Source organism: Sparus aurata, chromosome 2, assembly GCF_900880675.1.
Source record: "Sparus aurata chromosome 2, fSpaAur1.1, whole genome shotgun sequence".
In the NCBI taxonomy this organism is placed as follows: Eukaryota; Metazoa; Chordata; class Actinopteri; order Spariformes; family Sparidae; genus Sparus; species Sparus aurata.
This window is the reverse complement of record NC_044188.1, coordinates 31,901,454-31,922,357: the sequence shown is the minus strand read 5'-3', so window position 1 is coordinate 31,922,357 and position 20,904 is coordinate 31,901,454. Positions and strand designations below refer to the sequence as shown.

Here is a 20,904-nt window from a genome sequence, read left to right as displayed (position 1 = left end):
GTGTATGTGTTTGTGTGTGTGTGTGACAGAGAAAAAGCGAGAGAGAAACAGAGAGAGGAAGAGAAGAAGACAATGCCTGTGTGTGTATGCGTTTTTGTGTGTAGAGAAAAAAAGAAGAGTGTACTTACTGCACAGAGCAATGATGTGGCTGCTGTCTTCGTGGACAAACTTCTTAGTCACTGCTTCCTCCATAATCTGCTTCACCTGCGCACCAAAGAACAGAATTTATCACTATGTCTGGCATCCATGTCGTCTTTATCTTAGTCATCACAGTACTAGTCATCACCATTATCACAGTCAAAGTAATGTGCATCCGGATCACAGGAAGATTAAATATAACATCACAGGAAATCCTAAAACAAAACTCATAAACTTGACATGATCACCACCATAATAATCAACAGTTTTCAGACACATATAAGTTCTTTTTGCTGCTCTCCTGGGCTGATATGTAGAAAAAGTGAATTTTCTGAAGTGCAGTGCAGAAACACCACAGCTATAAACACTTTGCGCAATGCCAAGCCCAGATGAATAACTGATGATTTAACAATAATAGGGATAACAATTAAAAAAGGGTTTAGGCTTGGGCGGCTTTGGATCAGGGGTGGAGCCAGCATCTTGTTATTAGAAGGCTGCTGGTTCAATTTCCCTGGTCTGCATGTCAAAGTGTCCTTGGGCAAGATACTAAACCCCAAATTGCTCCTGATGAGCCCTAAATTTAATTGTAATGAAAAAAGTCCAAATTCCCTCAAAATCAGAGAGGTTCAAATAAGCATGGATGTGTTGAGTTTACATGTGAGAGACACTTTCGGAAAGCACAAAGAGTATATGAAATGAAAAAGGGTGCATCCTCTGAGGAGTATGCAAAACCGCCTATTACATATTGAGCAATATTTGTGTCGAAAGGTTGTCTTTTAGAAAGCATGAATATATAATATTCCCAGAACATTCATTAAAGACTGGCAATTATATTTGAAATACCACATCATGCTAGCAAAGTGTTTGTCATAGAGAATGGCTATAGTGCTAGACAGACTTAATGGGATGTTGTATTTTTATTTTATTATTTTAAAATATTAATATGGAAAAACCGGAGTTTTATCTATAACCAAGAATTTAAACTAAGAACTAAACATGTATAATAAAATGTATTTGCTAGTCTTTCTGTAAGTATTCTTAATATTTCATTGCTCATATAAATACACTACACTACACACTTGAGACAACCATTCAGAATAGTTTGGTGGCTTTTATCATACCTACTTGTAAGTTTTCTATGCTGCTTTATGTGGCTTTATGGCAGTAAAAAAGCAGCATCTTTATAATTATTGACCTGTGTGCAGTACTGGCATGTTATTAAGGGGGTTACAGGCACAACAGCATTGTTGTTGGACATTTATTGCAACTCAGTACTTAGTACTATTTATAAATGGAGCCCCATCGTTCAGCTTTGATGAAGCAAACTGCAGATTACAGATTTTGCATTTTGCTCCAAATCTGGTGCCTATATTATCCACACTGCCTCTCGACTTTAGTCAGTTCAGTCTGAGATCCAGTTGTGTTGCACTAGAAGTGGGTAATGTAGCCTGGAGCTGCTAGCCTGGGGATGAGAAGTAGGCTCCACCACCCCACAGTTGTTTCATTTTCAAACTTGCAGTCTTTGGCCCCAACTGATGCTGACTAGAGACACAAAATGCTTTATCCTATAAAACCTCTTCACAAATGCAGTAGTACTCCCCATCAACCAGAAACACCCGTGTTTGGTGGTGTCTTTGTTTCAGCACATACAACACTCATACAGGTGAACCTGCTAAATAAAGTGAAGAACAATTCTCTGTATTCAGCCCAAACCAAGTCCTCTTTGGTCCCCCCCTCTTGTGCCCAGACCACAGCTTTATAGACTGGACTGATCTCCAATTGATTTCTAACTCAGACATCATCATCACAGCATTTATTCCTTTTGATTACAATAAGAATGCCACTTGTAAAATAAAATGGTTCACTGGGACCTTTTGGTCATAATTTTACTCAGTCTTCATTGAGAAAAATGTGTGAATTAATCACCCACAAATGTAGATCTATTTAATTCAGAATGCAACAGGTCATAGCTGACAATGCTTACATCTGTTTGTCCTTGGTCCTCAGTGTGGAAACCTTCAGCAATAGTTCTGGGTGCTATATCTTAGCAGTCAGGACAGCACACATTTATACATTGGGGAGATAAAACAACCCCTCTGTAAACAAATGACACAACACAGGAGGACGAGCTCCTCAGGAGAAGACTCTGCTGTCCACTTACATGTAGGAGGAAAGGAGAAAAATCATTCCTTTGAGGACAACAAGGTAAACATATTGGTCAGAGAAGTCAGATGGTTTGAAAGAGGAGTAAAATAATCCATCTATGTCAAACTGGAACAACCTTCTTTGAACAGAGGACGTGTCCTATGGCATCACTTATCACCCACCTACAATGCAGTACTGAGTTCTCTCCACAGACAGCTTAACAACCGTTCACACCTGGGCTCACCTAGCCCTTGCAAACCACATGAAGGCCGGTTGGGTCAATGACTCACAAGTGGTCCTAACAACTCTGAAACTCAGAGCTCACACATGTCCTTAACGACTCTGTAAGGACACACAGAGTTTAAAAGCCTGCAACTCCCCTACAGTTAGTTAGAACTGAAGAAGACTCTTGGATGAGAGATCTTCAAGAAACTGTAACAGGTCCGGTTGCCTACCATACAGTGCTTAGAATTAACATGACCTGGATGACTGAGGTTCTTTATCAACTTCTGCTATGGCATGTTATAACAACATAAAACTCTTCCCAACATTGTGACAGTTACTAATAACAACTCTGACAGTCTCACCCAAACATCCGCAACACTGACTTCCAATTAATATCATGGCATCCCGGAAACATTCAAATGAGTCTTCCTGCTGCTATCTGTTGTGTCTCTGGGGAGGAGAGCCTGACTGAGTTCAACAACACTGACTCAGTCTGATGTTCGCTTGTCTAAGTTTGCTCTCTCTATAGAATTAATTGTCGTCAGTAATTAGTTTGGGACCTGTCTGACACCTCTGCCTTGTTTGGGTCGAATTGCTAAACAGGACAAATTTAATTGCTTGGTTGTGTGATAACGAAGCTCTAAGTACAGAATCACTTTTTCCCTGTACTATGGAGGTGTGGGAGGTGGAAGAACTGTTATGTTTTTGACAGAAGGATAAAGCTTCATCCTTATATCCAAGATGAGGTTCTGAAACGAGCAATACAAGCAATTGTTTTTCTGATAAAGACAAGGCCTCACATAACTAACATTCAAAATTCATTTAGATTGGGATGCCACTGTGGCTCAGTTGGTGCGCCCCATGTACAGAGGTATACCTCACTGCAGCAGTCCAGGGTTCGAGTCTGACCTGTGGCAATTTGCTGCATATCATCCCCCCTCAATCTCATCCGGTTTCCTGTCATCTCTCAGCTGTCCTATCAAATAATGCCACGAAAGGTCAAAAAGATACTTAGGTAATACATAGGTTAATTATGCTATACTATATGATTGTTGTTTTACATTTGAATTTAAGATGCATATGATACAGTAGCTTTGACAAGAAAACTGTAAAGCTGTCCTTGAGCAAGGCTCTGACGCGCTATCATTTCCATGGGTGCTGTTTCCCTGACTATCGGACCATAACCTCTGGCCTGCCTGCAGAGGACAGGATTCAACTCAATAGAGAGAGTTATTACAAAGATAATTGAATTGAAGTGGCTTGGCATTTACTATCCCTCACTAACCCTATTTCTGTGTTGTGTAATTATTCAAGTGATGCTACACACCTGGCAACAGCAATTCTCGATCCACAGTGTGTCAACTGCAACTTGATTTCACATCAGAAATACTGTAAATGGATTATGACAAGTGTGACCCGATGATAAAAATTAAAACCCCCTCACCTTAAAACATCAGCTACAGAATGACTGAAGTTTTGATAAGAGAAGTCAAATGGTCCTCTGTGGTCAATCTGCAATTCAGAACTGGTAGGAGCACTCAATAAAGCAATAGCACTGCTGTATTTATCATAATCATGTATAGGACAATATTTATATCCAAAGAAGAAGACAATGAAAATTACATTATCAATGCCCTACTTCACACAACTGTTTGAACATGGAAGTCAGTGCACCTTGTTGTTCAGTTGGACGAGTGCCATTAGCCCATAGTTCTGGTTAAACTGGATTTTAACATTCCTGTCTAAACACACACACACACACACACACACACACACACACACACACATATACACACACATATTCTAAATGTCACGAGTCTGTGATTACATCAATACAAATGATTCCTTTGACCATATGACCCTGACATCAAACTATCACACACTAGAGTTGCACAGTATATTGTTTCATTATCAACATTACAATTTGAGCATTTGCAATAACGGCAGGATGCAAAATGTCAAGTAAGGCACATTAACTCAAAACATCATGCTACAACCTTTTCACCGCTTTGTAAAAAAAGGAAACGTTTCTCTTGTTCTATGACACATCTACAAGAAAATAACATAACTTAGTCCGATTTAGGGATCTTGGAGGCACACAGTTCTCACTTCATCAACCATCACCATCATCATCAAACAAATCAATATGGAAAAAGACCTAGCTTCCAACTGCTAAAAGGTTGAATTAATGGATGATGTACATTTATTAATAAATAGCTCCCAATCCCATATTAAACATCTGCTGAACAAGCAGACATCACTCTCAGGTCAGAGCAAACTCTCTGGAGAACCAACTGTTTTTCATCCTGTCTTTTAATGCTCTCCTACAGAGCATCTGACTGACCACATCATCTGCAGAGATGTGCAAATAGATCCATATATTCACTGATGGCTTTAACTCTACACAATGAATCAGAACAAAATGATACCCAGCAGTCAGGCAGCGGGGTCGATACCTTCACCTGGGTGTGAGTGACTGAGAAACTGAATTGATTGTGTCTGGGAAATAACCAGTTTAATTAGAACTGGCTGTCAGGGATTATATTCTGACTGAGTTTAGTATGCTATTCAAAGCGTGATTACGTATATTAAGAGTACTTCACTTTAATTTATACTATAATCACCTGGATGTGTTGTTAAAAGGATAATTAAAAGACCATGGTAGTAAATGGTCAGAGCATCTTTAGGAGGTAGAACTTGTCTGGAGGGGAAAATCTAGTAAATCTCAGTGGACAGAAACAAAGTCCAACAGTTTCTGGGAACAACTGCATAGAGGACCCAAATGCTTCACTGACAGTGCATATTAAGTTAGTGACGATTAAGTTAAGCATTAAATGCTTGTGACAGATGGGTAGATTTAGGCATGATAGGGTGGTTGTGTGAGGTTCAGTTCAGGTTAGAATAAGAAACTGAAAAAAAGTCTTTCAGCTACAGTTGTGTGTAATGACTTTCAGCCTATTAGTCTCAGTAATTTCCCCCAGGTAACACAGCCACCACGTCTCCCACATTATTAAATTTGCTACAGCAATTTAATTTTAAAAGAAACAAATAATGTTTCAGTTATGTATCTGTAAAGTTGGAAAATGTTCATAGCAAACACACATGTGATATGAGATGTCGTTTTCAATATTTAACCAAAAACCAAAATATCATAAGTGTGTTTGTAGCCTAAACATAGGGCATGAACATGAACATGCCACATGATTTTCAAAACCATTTTTGAATCTGTGAAGTGAAGGAGTTCAAGTACCTCGGGGTTTTGTTCACGAGTGAGGGGATGATGGGGCGTGAGATTGACAGGAGAGTCGGAGCAGCGGGTGCGGTGTTGCATGCGCTTCACCGCACGGTTGTGACGAAAAGGGAGCTGAGCCGAAAGGCAAAGCTCTCGATCTACCGGTCAATCTTCGTCCCTACCCTCACCTATGGTCATGAGCGATGGGTCATGACCGAAAGAATGAGATCGCGGGCACAAGCGACCGAAATGGGTTTTCTTCGCAGGGTGGCTGGGGTCTCCCTTAGAGATAGGGTGAGAAGCTCAGCCATCCGGGAGGGACTCGGAGTAGAGCCGCTGCTCCTCTGCGTGGAAAGGAGCCAGTTGAGGTGGTTCGGGCATCTGATGAGGATGCCACCAGGGCGCCTTCCTAGGGAGGTGTTCCTGGCACGTCTAACTGGGAGAAGACCTAGGGGTAGACCCAGGACCAGGTGGAGGGATTATATCTCTTCTCTGGCCTGGGAGCGCCTGGGGATTCCCCAGTCAGAGTTAGCCAATGTGGCCGGGGAAAGGGATGTCTGGGGCTTGCTACTGAAGCTGCTGCCCCCGCGACCCGATTCTGGATAAGCGGTTGACAATGGATGGATGGATGGATTTTTGAATCTTTTTTTTTTTTAGCACTGAATGCACTGACTGCTATGACATTGTTAGACTATTTCATTTAGATGTGTAAAGATCACCAGATCATTGGTTTTATGCCCTGACAACTGACAAATTCTTCTTAGGCAGGCTTATTTTACAACAACAGCTTCACTTTATCCTGGTGGCTTTTTTCAGGTTATGTTAAGGCAAGTTCAAATAAAGTTCACCAAAAATTCAACAATAAAATACAACCTTCAACCTTTACCAATAAACAACAGAACATGGAATTTCAGGGTTACAAAGGTCAGTTCCCTGAGTAAACCATCTTCACAAACAGTAATGTAGGATGTAGTGTTGCACAGTAAACCGATACTAGAAAGGTACCGCGGTACCCAGCCATTGAAAACAATACTTTTTCACGTTTTATTAGTATCAGTACTTCATGAACTTGCGTGTCTGTGTGCAGCCTCTCTCTGCTTCCTCATTGCCGGCAGCCAGAGTGGGCGTGGTTTCACGGTGACAGACAGTCACAGAGCAGAGCGAGACAGACGTGTTGGCTCTCTTGGTCATTACGGATTTAAAGCATCATTTACAGACGGGCTTTGTGGTGTCTGTGGGCTTGCCCTTACTGTTGGCAACGTTAACGAAATATTTGTGCGTCTGCTTTTTCAACAAGCCTAGGACGGTCGGCAGGAGCACTCATGCCACTCTCAGCTGACAGACACGCTTGTTCAAAGAGTTTAAAGAGCTGCAGGTTAGCGATAGATACCGTTAAATATCCCCCGGATGGAAGTCAAGCGAACTATCACCATCAGGGTTGCAGGAGGCAGTCAGGGGTAAAGCTAACTGTTTAACAGTCCGATGTGGTTCCTCACATTTCTGTATGCAAACACAACGTTCACACTGGTAACATGAACTTTACCAGAACATGCGCTGGTGTTCACAAGTATGCTGATCAACAACACCACTTATAAATGATCTTTTTTAAGTCAATCAGTACTAGTAATATAATCACAGCATGTACATTTTTGTCAATAATTTATAATATATATTGTAATTTATATTATTAGAAAATGGTCTGGTTAGTGCACAGACCTTCACCAGGTCTGGGTCATTTGTGTTGTACTTTAGTGCACTAATGTAGTTTGCAGGATAATAATCCAGGGTTTGAAATTTATCACCATGAAATGCAAATTGCAAATTTCCTCTTTGTGGGACGAATAAAGTCTGATCTTATTTTATGAATTGCCAGACGTACAGTTAATGTCATTTATGTTCATTATTTTTATGCTGAATAAAATTGTAGTTAATGTGCTGTTATTTTTTTTCTACTACAAGCACTGAACGTTTAATGGAAAATCAGGTTGACACCTGACACTTGTCTTCTTGGATACAGAAGCTATAAAGCTCAGCAGCTTTTACAAAATATATATTTTCATTTTGACTTTTGAAGTGTTTTAATTAATAAAAAGAAATAAATCATTTAAGGTTCCACATTCTGTCATCTGATATTTTATTCCATTACTTTTGATGATGTTCTAGTTCTCCGCCGTGGTATCGTTTCAGTATCCATATCGAGATATTTTTAGCAGGTATTGTACCGAAGTCATAATTTTGGTATCGTGACAACACTAGTAGGATGTCTAAAAATCAAATAAATGAACCTAACATTTTGATGCTGTCATTGAATTGACTGAATTAAAAAATTACTATTGGGTAGAGTAAATCAGAACTATAATTATGTGGATAACTAAAGAGACAGATGCGGTGTGGGTGGGAATGGAACAAAAGGGAAGTCAAAAATGTACCATTGGAATCACTCCCATTCTTGACTCATAAGGCTCAGAAAAAAATTAAGATTATTAATGAATGGATCAGGGGAACGATGAAAATATGGCCAGTAGCACAAAATAATTGAAAATTGTCAAATTCCATTTATAGGAACACTAAAATAGCAATAAACACAGATTTTGTATCATCTATTATGGACTTTAAAAATGGGCAAGCAGAGGGTTAATATATATTGCACAAGTATTCCAAGGAGAAATCATAAAATCTTTCCAACAACTTAAGCAGACTTTCTTGTACCAGCCGATGACTTGTACACATTTCTACAACAAAGACATTACCTCAAGAACAATGAGAATGGGAAAATATGTGTAAGACACCATCCAAACTGGAGGAACTGCTAATGAAGAAAGCACTACAACATGAATCTTTAGAAAACCGTATGGATGTGAAAGAAAAATGAAAGCTGGAAAAAATATGATAAAAATGGATGAGAAATGGAATGAAACCTTTAAAGCAGGACACAAACTAACAAACAGTCCGACATTGAAAGAATTTGATCGGAAAGTGAAAATGCTGCATTTTAATACTCCTTCTACTATTGCCAAATATGGAAATACATCTGAACTATGCTGGAAGCGGTGTGGACAAGTAGGGGAGCTCATGTATATATTTTGGGACTGCCCAAAGGTCCAGGACTTCTGGAACAAAGTCCAAAAGGAGACTAAACAGGATATGGGCATAAAACTTGACCCAGCACTTTTTCTATTGGGCAAGCATACAAGCAGCCTTCATTTAAAATTAGACAGTTTTTTGGGAAAATGGTCACCAGTAATGCAAGCAATGCCAGATCAGGTGTAAGCAGCAAAGTATGTTTGGCTACAGTTATTGTTAATTAATTGGGGTTCAAAAGATATTGTATTTCATATGCACATACATGTACTGTGCAGACACATACACTATGAGGATTATCATTATTGATGAGGTAGCATTGCTACCAAAATAAATTAATGCAAATAAGAAATCAAAGTCATTTATATTTATTACATTTTAACTAGAATTTCTTATTTTCCTCTTTGGCTGCTGCCATTGAGATTTAACTTAGTTTGTAGGATTACTTGAGCCCCAGAGGATCACTAAAACTCCAACCTGCTACTAAACAAATGTTTGTAGAATAGATGTGTGTTGGTATGTACGTTAGTAAGTGTATTAGTCTTTGTTATTTCTTCACACAGTGACATGCACTCATTGGCAGAGGAAAACAACATGATGGTAGCCACACACATACACACATTTGTGTACTGTTACTAAACAAGGACCTTCATTAATAATTTATCCAGCAGCGCATCAAACATCCAGTTCCTGGGATGACACTAAAATAACAAGATATAGTTGGTATATGTCAAACGGATGAGTGGCGCTGGCTAACTTTGAAACACTTCTGAGAATCCTGAAGCTAATGGTTTCTGGGAGGAACTGAGGGAAGAGCTCTTTAGACAACTCTCAGTGACATACGGACACATTTGCTTTCCTCTTCATCTCATGTTCATGACTGGGGCAAACAACAGAGCATCAACAGTGTGTTCCTCGGGGTCACAAAGAAGGACAGTTTTCTTGACGTTAATAAGATGTACAATCTCCTCAAGAACAATGAAACAGCAAATATGGCAAATACATGAAATGTGCAACAGACTGCTCCCTAATTTAGACTGATGTTATCTAGGCCAGTGGTCACAATGAAGGATTATGGGAGATTACAATAAGGTTAGAAAGTTGGTCTTGCCTTGAATGAGTGAGAAATGAAAGTGGATATAAAATAAAAGCATGCATTTCAGAACAAAATTAAAAAACTAATGGGCCAACAACGTAAAGCCTCCATTATCATTGGCTACCAACACATTTTTTTTTATTATTTCCATCTTATTCTGTACTTCCCTCATTCGAAGTGCTCAAAGAATACTAATACATTCTTTATCAGTTTTGCCACGGTGTAAGGTGCAGCCTGTAAATAGCCATCTGAGGATTTACATTTCATTAGCATCAGTTGTGATATTTTGTATGTCATAGCATTGTTTTTAAAGCATGGTGCCTATGCTCTTTAATCAGAGTTAAACACATAACATACAAACATACACTGACTGTTTTTCAGAGAGGTCATTTTATTTGTCATAGTAGGAGAAGCATAGGAGGTACTAACACCATTAACAAAAGCTCCAATGGACCCTGACACTGAAGCAGTTAAATGAAATTCAGCATTATTTCTATTTTTTTTTTATATAAATAAATTCATCCTACTACGGCATGTTAAAATGTGTTCCGTGAAAAAGGCCTATGACAGAAATCAATCTTTCAAGCCCGAACTGGAGGCTTAAATTTAACAAGAGCAGGGAAGTCCCTATGAAGGACAGTTTGCATTGAACCATTCTTAAATCGCATGCATGGGTTTAACATTATCATTACCTTGCTGATAGTTGGCACCAAAAAAAAAATGTAAAGGATCAGATCATTGTTTAAATTTCTGAGCTGCTCCATCCCTATCTCCATAATAGGTCACTTAGGTCACTTATTTTTTTTCCTCCCTTTTGCTGTTTTTTGTGTCTTGGTTGTCATCGTACTTGTTGCACCTTGTGACTGTGCTCTGTGAAAAGTGCTATACTAAATAATAATATAATAATCTGTGTGGGGTGATGCTCTCCTACCCTTTGGTCTGAGAAGCTGCAATATAATAAGATTCCTTCCTGATCAGCTTTTGTCAGACCATAACAGACACAGCCATTAATGAGGTAATCATTCATGCCCTAGTAGCATTGGAGGTGGAGGGGGAGGGGGGCAGCAAGGGTGCTGTGGTAACAGCGGACTCTTGTCGTGGTCGCATATACAACAAGCTGCAGGGATTTGCATTTCCACCATAACTGGGCTACCTTCTTGAACGTTTGTCTTTAACTAATGACTTGGTTGTCTAGATTGCAGTACTATTGAAGAATCACAGCTAAAAATGTGGCTCTGCTTATTTGGTTACAAACATGTTTAATTTCTTATAACTTCTTCACAATAAAAGTTATCTGTTTATTCGGTCATTCAAAAGCTCTTATTATGAAGCAGCATGGCATGAACATGATGAACTAGGACGACACAGCAGATGGCTGAAAGTACAATAAGGCAGTTTGGTCCTACGCCGGAGCAGGTCCATCTCGGACGCTGATCAGGGCAGCTCAGTTTGACTCGGCGCAACCAAACAAGCTGTTGGAATAATCTGACGGATGCCTTAATGGCATCTTGCCCTGTACACACTTGTAGAATAGGTGCAGCATTCACACAACAATGGAGCTCCTAACATTTACAGATACTGAAAACCCTGCAATCATTTACTCCTCTTACAATTGCCATATCCTGTGATGAATCAATTTCTGCATGTTTCCCATCAAGATAATGGGGCAGAAATTACTATTGAACCTCAAGAGTACAAAATTTCAAGTGGATATGGATGCAGTTGGCTCATGGAGCAGCAGTCATAAAATAAGACTGTGGCAGGAAGAAATGATTCTGTCCTGGGGGAGGTGTCAGTCTGAGGGAGAGGTTACCCAACACTGCTGCATAATGACAGAATATTTCTTCAGGGAAGAGGCAACTTAATGCTGTTTAGCTGCGAGTTGCAATATGGCAACTAAGGTAGCCCACTGTAGTAAACAAAGGAAACGGTATTAAGAAAATAAAAGCCTGTGGCAGTGGCTCCCTGCACCCTGCTCACAGTATTGATGATGAGTGGAGCAGAATAGATTTACTGAGCTTCAACTCTACTTCCTTTTTCTCAGGCTAGCTGTAAAAAGATTGCCATAGGTGTCTGACGAAAGGTAAGGCTATATATTTTGATATAAACTGAAAGCCAAAGAATTTCGGTGGAATAGAACCAATTATGCATCAACATACATTCTACTGATCCATTCCTTTTCGTATTGTCCATCAGTAGCCCTTTTAACAGAGTCACTGCATTATTGCCACCGCAGCGGTTCACCAATTCTCTGCCGTTGTTTGTTCACACGGAACCAAGCAACTCTGGCTTAAAGACAAACCAGTGTGTATTTCACACAGCAAGCCAGCGCTGTGGATCCTAAAGACACCGCTCTTTCAGAGACAGTAGACTCCCAGCGCAGCCGGTCTCAACCTGGCCGCTGCATCGTGTGCCCGCTAGTAGCACTCTCCTCTGGGGAGAGAGGGGGCTCAGTGTCAACGTTTACCCCCTCGCGTCTAGCCGGAGGGCGAAGGGACCGCGGTCATTTCTATGTTTATGTCAGACAAAAATGCACCATTCAGTCCCAGAAACAATGGCACTTTCTCAGCTTAACTATGGTTGCACTATTTTATAACTAAACACATCGAGTACCTTTGTTTACATTTCAATTCGAACTAGAACTTCTTAGAGGAAAGATTTATAATTTAAGATTACTTTTTTTATTTAAAAAATTATCAACAATGAATGAATTATTTGTTTATTACTACTTATAACTGAATCGATATCGAAGCATTTAAGTCAATATTGAATCGAATCGATATGGAATCGAACTGCGACCTAAAGAATCTAAATCGAATCTAATTGTGAGGTTTTTAACAATACCCAGCCCTATTTCAAGGTGTTTCCCCCAGTGTCCTCCTGTTAATCTAAACATGTCAGCTGACTGTTTATATGGATGCTGTTATAATGTGTTGGGATCAGGATCTTGACCCACCAAACATCCTGGAAAGTGACAAAGTTATGATATAAATTACACGATTAAGTCGTCTGACTCTGTCACTCGCGGGGAGGGTGGCTGCTTTCTTGGGGAAAGTTCACTGAAGTCTTGGTCGGGAGGACTGACCGTTGCAGTGATTTTTTTCAACACAAACACTTGGTGAGTTCAAGTTTTTTGTTGGGGACTGACACAGTTTTCCGGGCAGAAATGTGACGGAGAGTCAGTAGGACAGACAGGATGACAGACACTTTTCCATGAATAACGCAGGTAATTTCTCCTCATATAAGTTGCCAAAGAGTAACAATTACTACATTACATTTGTTTGGTAATGTAACGCAGCTTTGTGGGACATTTCTCTTTATTTTTTGAGTGAATGATCTGTTTAGTTGTCAGACTGTAAACACCATCAGACCGACACGCCCCCGCCCTGGTCCGCAGGCTTATCCATTCACACAGGTACAGTTCGCCAATGCTGCACCTCTGATACTACCTCTGGAGGTGCATCAGAGGCACAGCAAAATTTCACCGCGTGCCGTATCTGACATTTTCACACAGAAGAAGATGCAGAGAATTGGAGTAGGATCCACGAACTCAAAGGGCAGTGAGGATGAGGCTAATGTGTTCGAAAATCACACAGCAATTGGCCAGCTGTGCCAAATTGTGAAAGAAGGCAGCGTTTAAACTTTTCTCTCAAGTCTACTACCAAACCCATCAGAGTGAAGGCCTTCGCACAGAACATCAACAGTTATCAGACATGTAAAACACCACCCACCTTTACACCTTTTGGTTTATCATGAAGTTCTATACTAGATAGATACTAGATACTTTCTAATTATAGAAATAATTACTGTAGTTAATTTAACACAAAAATGTTTTTTTTAATCTGACAAGCACTGACTAAAATCCAAACATTAGAATTGACGATAGTCACAGATAATGGTAATTAACAAAGCCAAAGAGAATATTCCAATTCCAAGCTCATACTATCTTCTTCGCTTGGCCTGTGAAAGACCTTAACATTTACTGTTTGAAGTGGTGTTCCCCACAAAATCGATTTCATTTAGCACCATCATCAGGTCAACATTTCATAGGGGGTAGACCTACATGGTTTTCAATTATTAGTGATCCAGGAGAATGAAAACCATTAACTGAAACTGATATTGTTGGTTAAAGTTGAGAATAATTAGTGATTGAATGTAACCAATTACAATTTATGCAAAAACTGTACTTTTTGTGCGTACAATTTTAAGGCACTATATTTCAGTATTTTCACTTTCCTTTATTTATATGATAACTTTAGTCTATAGTTCCTTTACAAATTCAGATTATTCAGTGCTAAACGGCTGTTACTCATGACATCAGATGATCAGTGTTGTGGACACTGAGACCACAGCGTGGTGACTACCAACAGAGAAATTATGCTGCATCAGATCCAAAGTACTACATTTACAAATATATTTATTTTATCGGCAATCAGACACAAAAAACCTTTATACAGATAATCGGGGAAATGTTGAATACTGGCCTCTGATAATCAGCCAGACTTATTATCAGTCTACCCCTATTTTGACCAAATATTAGCAAAAGTCATGATAATCCCACCAGCCTCAGCTTTACTTTGTGTTAAGTGACAATTAGCAAATGTTCATACACTTACAGGCAAAACTAAGATGATTTATGATGGCATATATGGTTTGTTTAATAACAAGTGCTACGAACTGAAAACAGCATTGGTTTAGCAAATGATCACATTGTTTTTGTATGCTTAACACAGCGTCCCGACCTTTTGGGATTTGGGGTTGTAAATACAGCATTTGCCAAAGCTTGCATTCATTCATTTTAACAGCACTGAGCTCTCTGCCTTTGGAAAGCAGTATGATTATGTGGATGCATTAATTTTTTAATTAGTTCTGAGTCAAACTACAGAGAGATACAAGACAAAACCAAGTGCAGTAAACACAACTTTAACTACATCTTCACATCATGTTCTTCATCCCCCCTCACTTGCTTCCACTTTAGTCTTTACCACTATTTTAAATAAATGGGAGAGTGAATTTCAGGCATTATGCATCCTGTCAGTTTAACAATATGTAGCTCAGACAACAGGATCACAGTCGTCCCTGAGCTCACTCAATCATCTGTCATTACCACATTTGTCACAGAGCTTTGGGCATATGACAGCGCATACTCAAAAACACTGTACTTCTGCAGAAAAAAGGTGTTTGCTTTTACACCTTTTTGCAAATGACTGATGACTCTATAGTTGTGGATTAGAGTCAAAATGACTGAGAAAGGCGGTGAAGGTGGGGAAGTTAATATAAAGAAAATATGTAATAAAAGACAGCGCTTGTTGGAGACACTGTGTGAATGGCGACCATACTTCTCTTTAGGGATATAAATTGATTGTGAGGATTCTCAGTACATAAGAATGGGACACCTTTATTGGTTGCAGTAAGTAAAACACCTGTTACAGCTGCAGTATTTCTTGTAAACAGCTGGTTCACCTCCAGTGCTTTTTTATAAACATTTAGATAAACCTTTAATCTTTTCACGGATTGCTGCTTTAACTGTCCACAGACAACACCTCTGTATGTACCAGGCACACAAGGATCCTGATGGAAAGCAGGTGAAAATAGAAAGGCACTTTGTGTATCGGTACAAGAGACCGCCTGACTGGGCTGCCACACTGCTGTGATATTAATCGCCAACTGATGCAATTTAACTTCTTTGGGAGCTGCTAAAGCTTTCAGTTGCCAAGCAATACTGAGATAGCAGAGTGCTGCTTAAAGAGACAGGGAGCTTTCAAGCAGAAGCTAGTGGGCTTTGTTCAAACCACTGTCTCACAGCCCAGTTTGTTACACTTTAAAATGTCAGAAGGCATTGACTAGCATCTCACTGATGAACTGTGGCCAATCGCACCATTGATTTTTATACTAGATGCACACAGAGTCTACACCAACTCTCTGCTGTGTAAATAAAGTGGGAAACATGTTGCATTTTTGGACAAAATACTACAATAGCACAACAACAGATTGATATGGTTCTGAAGCAACAGTGATAACTTCATATGAGAGAAAATCAATCTAAGCCTAAAACCTGATCAGATACTTTTGTTCTGGGTTTATCAAAAAATAGTCAATCTGAGCTCACTAAAAGATGGTCAGAATAACAAATCGTCAAGGTTTGCTGTGTTTTTTTCTGGTTTTAAAGGCTCACCACACTCAAGTCATGTCATTTTCTCAACATACCAGACATACAGACCTACTTGTTCTAGTACTTTTCTTTACCCACTTAGAAATATAAAGCATCCAGCTGACACACAAGCTCATTTTCTGTAATTGTTAACAACTAGGAAACATCAAGAATTTATGCTACTGGAGCACAAGTCAGTGTGTTTTAAAATGCAGCTCAGGGCATGATGGCTGGAGGACAGGAAACTATTAACCTCGATATTCAAACTGAATGGACACATTTACAGTACAGTATGCACTCTGCAGTTTTTCTCAATTCATTCTGAACATGACAGAAATTAATGAAAATGTTACTGTTAGAAAGACAGATTTGGAAAGTCCTGCAGACAGTCAGAGACGAAACCTTAATCAAAGTTCCATCTGCGTGCAGGTAAGTAGATAATGACTGAATTTATATTTTTGGTTGAATCCTTTCTTTAAACATTTCCAGTACAGCATACACAGTCTTCTACAACTATCTTTGTAACAGCAATTAAAGTAGCAATGTATTAACAATGAAGCGCACTTTAAAGTACAAGTGTCCGCATGTATTTTGACTATTTTGTCAGCTAAGCTATAGTGAATTCATCTGATATCACTTTCCACCAAACATGAAATCCTGAATACAATAAGCCAATTCTGTGACTGAAGTGAAGCACTGAGTGAGGACTAATATAGTACCATTGGGTGAATGTGACGCTTCGTATCTCACATAGCACGGAGAGCGCCGATTATGATCAAAAAAGAGTATTTTTTTCCCAGTCTTGATATTTTTAGCTTGACCTTTCCTCTCCGCTATAGTGACAGAGAGTACATGCTCGCTACACACTCAGCCAGACTGAGGTATAGTCAGTGAGCCACACCTTGCCACATTCAGTCTCACAATCAGCTGCCTTTGATTTACACTGACACCTCAGCGCAGGGAAATCTTTCCAGTTGTGACTCTGGGTGAAGGCAGCATGAGGGGTTACAATGGCAGTGTGTAGAGAGGTTAAAGGAGTAATGATTTATTCCTCGCTGGAGAGATGTGAGACATTCATCACGTGAACAAAAAGCCTGTGACAGGGTTGGAGCTGTGGATGTCGGTGCTGCTGGTGGAGACAGGCAGCAGGACAACCTGTAGTGAAAAGATGTCCTGCAGAGGGTTTCAGGGTTTCTGCCTGCAGGTCTGGATTATTAATGGTTGCTCGGATCTTACGAAAAATGGCAGTTCTAATTTAAATGAATTTGGTATTATGTCAAAGCCGACACGGACATGAGATGATACAAAATAGACCTCAGGTGAGGTTTGATCAATTTAAACTTCTGTATTGTGTTATTGGAATATTATTAAGATATTATAGCAATACCATAGCAGTGTCCAAGTCCAACCCTAACCCTGTAGCATTGTTTTTACCTGCACCAACAGGGAAGTGTCAGCTAAATGCGAAATATTTTAAGTCTGGATAATGGAAACATGTTGACGTAACACATACTGGAAGCCTGTAACTACAGTTTACCTAGGTCCATTTATTCATCACCAGTTTGGTAAAGTTATCTTATAAAACTGAAGAGAATTCAGTCCAACACAGCTCAGAGATATTCAATAAACCCGTCGGAACATGCTAAATATGAGTGCAACACTTCCAAGTCTCGTGTCGTGGTGTGGACGGGAATAAAGACACAAAACAACACAGTCAATATTAGAAATGTGAAGCTCGACGAGCCGTCAGACAGCAGCGCCTACCTCCCGTTTGACGTTCCATAATAATTTCTCTTTGTAGTCTTCTTCCGTGGAGCCCTCCATGTCTCTCTGTCCGTCCGTCCGTCCGTCCGTCCGTCCCTCTGGCCGTCTGTCTGTCCGCGGTGTGCACGACTCAGGTCTGCCTCAGTGCCACGGCCCGTCCGCTCTCCCCGGCCTTTCTGGACCTCTTTCCTTTTTATTCCTTGTTTCCTTCTTCCTTCGCTCAGCTGGATTCTGACGCAGCCGAGCAGCTTGACGTCGACGTCAGAGGATCCGCCTTCCCCACTACACTGATCAATGGAGGAGGAAAGAAATCAGTGGCGCTCACAGAGCCTCCCAGCATCCAGCCCCGCCCCAACCTGCAGCCTGGAGCCTGGAGCCGGCAGCCTGGAGCCTGGAGCCTGGAGCCTGGAGCCTGCAGCCTGGAGCCTGGAGCCTGGAGCCTGCAGCCTGCAGCCTGGAGCCTGGAGCCTGCAGCCTGGAGCCTGGAGCCTCCCAGCATCCAGCCCCGCCCCAACCTGCAGCCTGGAGCCTGGAGCCGGCAGCCTGGAGCCTGGAGCCTGCAGCCTGGAGCCTGGAGCCTCCCAGCATCCAACACACCAACCTGTAGAGCCTGCCAGTTATTTTTAGAAGCTTCTCTTTCCCTCTCCTGGGCAGCAGAGAGTTACAGCTGGGAGGCTGCTCTCTTGAGAAAAAGGTGTGAAATGTTGGGAAAAATGCTTTGGGTTTGTCATCATCTGTTGGTCGCTCACTCAGGTTTATACCTCGAGCAGACAGCTCTTCAGTGTGCAGATCTGACACTCCAGTGGAGAAAACGTGATGCATTTGATGAGCTCATTAAAACGCAGCTTATTTAATGACTTCATTCACAAGCTGAGCACTAGCAGACACACACACACACACACACACACACACACACACACACACACACACACACACACACACACACACAAAGATACTGCAGCTGATCCAAACAGATTCTAAAAATAGTGCTTTCTGAGGCACATGTTGACCATTCTCAGACCATATGCCAGGTTGGCCTGCTGCAAAATAAATGACGTCAGGGCAACGTGATATAGAAAACCCCTCTCTGTTGGAGTCCCTGTCATTAAACCTCAGACTTGTGCCTCCATGTGGGCTGAAGGTGCACCTACATCCACCGGAAGCCATGTTATCATCAGCAAACCCTTCCCTTACAACTCTGCATTTTACTTTCTGCCCAAAACAAAACTGTCACAACTTTGGCAGGTGTTCATGTGGGAGCCATCACTCACAGTTGAGAAAATATGTTTTTAGGGCTTTGTTAGGAAGGAAGGGATCCAAAAATAAATTAAAAAATGAAGAAAAAGTACGGCTGCATGAAATTATTATTATTTTTGAGAGGCTGCACTAATCTTTCTTTTTTTGTGACTTGCTGTGCATTTGACCTTAATGGCCTGGTATGCAACCAGTGAAGAGGAGTTTCAGGAAGCAAGTGTTTTTTTTTTTTAAATGTCACGAGCCAAAAGGCTCAATACCACTTATGGTGGTAATTGCTCATTGTAGCCTGGCTGTAGCCATCTTGGATCTTTGGAGCCAGGAGGGACTGTAATTGGATGAGTGGGTGTAGTTGTGGAGTATATCCTGATGGGATACGACTGAGAACCCAAGGACACGCTGTGGCACGACTTGTCAATCACAAGGTAGCCACACCCTTAAGAATATGCTTTATTGTCTTTTAAAGCATCTATTTACTTTAAATGGGACCATAATGTACAAAATGAACATCACACTGCATCAAAGGAGGCTTAAAACCAGCGACTGAGACCATAAACTCATTAGGAAGATGTTTACTAAGGTAGTAACACAAGTGAGAACAAGTAGGGTCATTTTCACTTAAACCTAACATGACTTTTTGACACAAGTGAAGTCATCCCCTGCTGGCCTTTAAAAAGAATAAAGGTTAGTCAGTGAGTTCACCTCAAGTCATGCCTATGAACAAACCACCTGTAACATCAACAGATCCAGTGGTATTTAATATTACCTTCAAAGCCTAAAAAGATTTTGAATTCACTCATTTTCCTAATCATCGCATGAGCTACAGAGACAGAATACGAGACTAATAGAAAGTACGAGGACATGTCCCCGCGCTTTGTCAGCCTTGCTTTAATGCCAAAGTGGGTAAACATTTCTCTAGTATAATTATCATCCTGTAGGACAGATTACTCTAATTGGCCAGTAAGTTGATTGGTTGGTTGGTGGGCAGTTCATACACTAATCCTGCTCTGCACAGGGACATACTGTGGGTAAATATGGTGATCTACCCTGTTTAAAGGGACAGACATGACTCAGGCCCAGGTTACTGTAGAAAGCAAACAATTCCCAGATAAATAAGAGCATGTAAGTGCAGTAATATCTGGTTTCTCCTTGTCCCTTACTGGTGATAATAAAGAAACAGGTTCCTCCTTTATAATATATCTCAGAAAGCAAATAACTGCTGCAAGCCAAATGTATTAAATGAATGTAAACCCAGTGAAAGTCCACAGAGATAAGGCAACACATGTGACACGGACTATTTTGGCCTAAGTTAACAGGTCCAGCAGGAAATGTGAAAACACATTTACATGCAGCCGGTTAGTGATCACATTTCTCCCCTACTACATTCTTTGACAAAGGTTGGCACAGCTTATCTCTGGAATCTTTCTGACAGAGAGGACAGGCTCTTTAGCACAGAGTCGTTCCTTGTAGGGTTGCAATGACTTCTAATTGTTTATTACTGTAGTAACCTTTTCATTTCATCATTACTCGAGTACTTTGGTTGTTTGTGTGTGTATGTGTGTGTGTGTGTGTGTTCTAGTGGAAAACAACTTTCTTTAAATTGCTCGTTTTTTTTCTGACCAACAGTCCAAAATCCAAACACATTATCAAGTTAGAAAGAAAATAGCAGTTGATCCTCACAAAAAGAAAAGGAAGTAGTTATCTTTTGCCACTTTTGCTTGAAAATTGACACTTGACTGTTATCCATATGGTCATCTAATTGTTTCAACTTCCATCTATTGTTCAGCTGTGTAAAGCACCTTACTTATAATTCATTAT

At 40.4% G+C, this 20,904-nt stretch overlaps 1 protein-coding gene across 4 annotated transcripts in view; it reads right to left on the bottom strand.

Annotated features, from left to right (window-relative positions):
* Window positions 1–18,203, bottom strand: part of sgsm2 (small G protein signaling modulator 2) — a 108,298-nt gene extending 90,095 nt beyond the window's left edge. For 2 of the 4 annotated variants that reach the window (XR_003981164.1, XM_030393682.1), the window contains exons 1-2: window positions 17,833–18,203; window positions 129–204 (exon numbers count right to left, since the gene is read on the bottom strand). Coding sequence is in view for 3 of the 4 variants with exons in the window: in XM_030393682.1 (XP_030249542.1) it covers window positions 129–204; window positions 17,833–17,892 (136 nt within the window). In the remaining variant the exon portion in view is untranslated. The remainder of the gene's footprint in view (window positions 1–128; window positions 205–17,832) is intronic. The other 2 variants (XM_030393692.1, XM_030393701.1) reach the window with 2 other exon arrangements.
* Window positions 18,204–20,904: the final 2,701 nt, after the last annotated feature.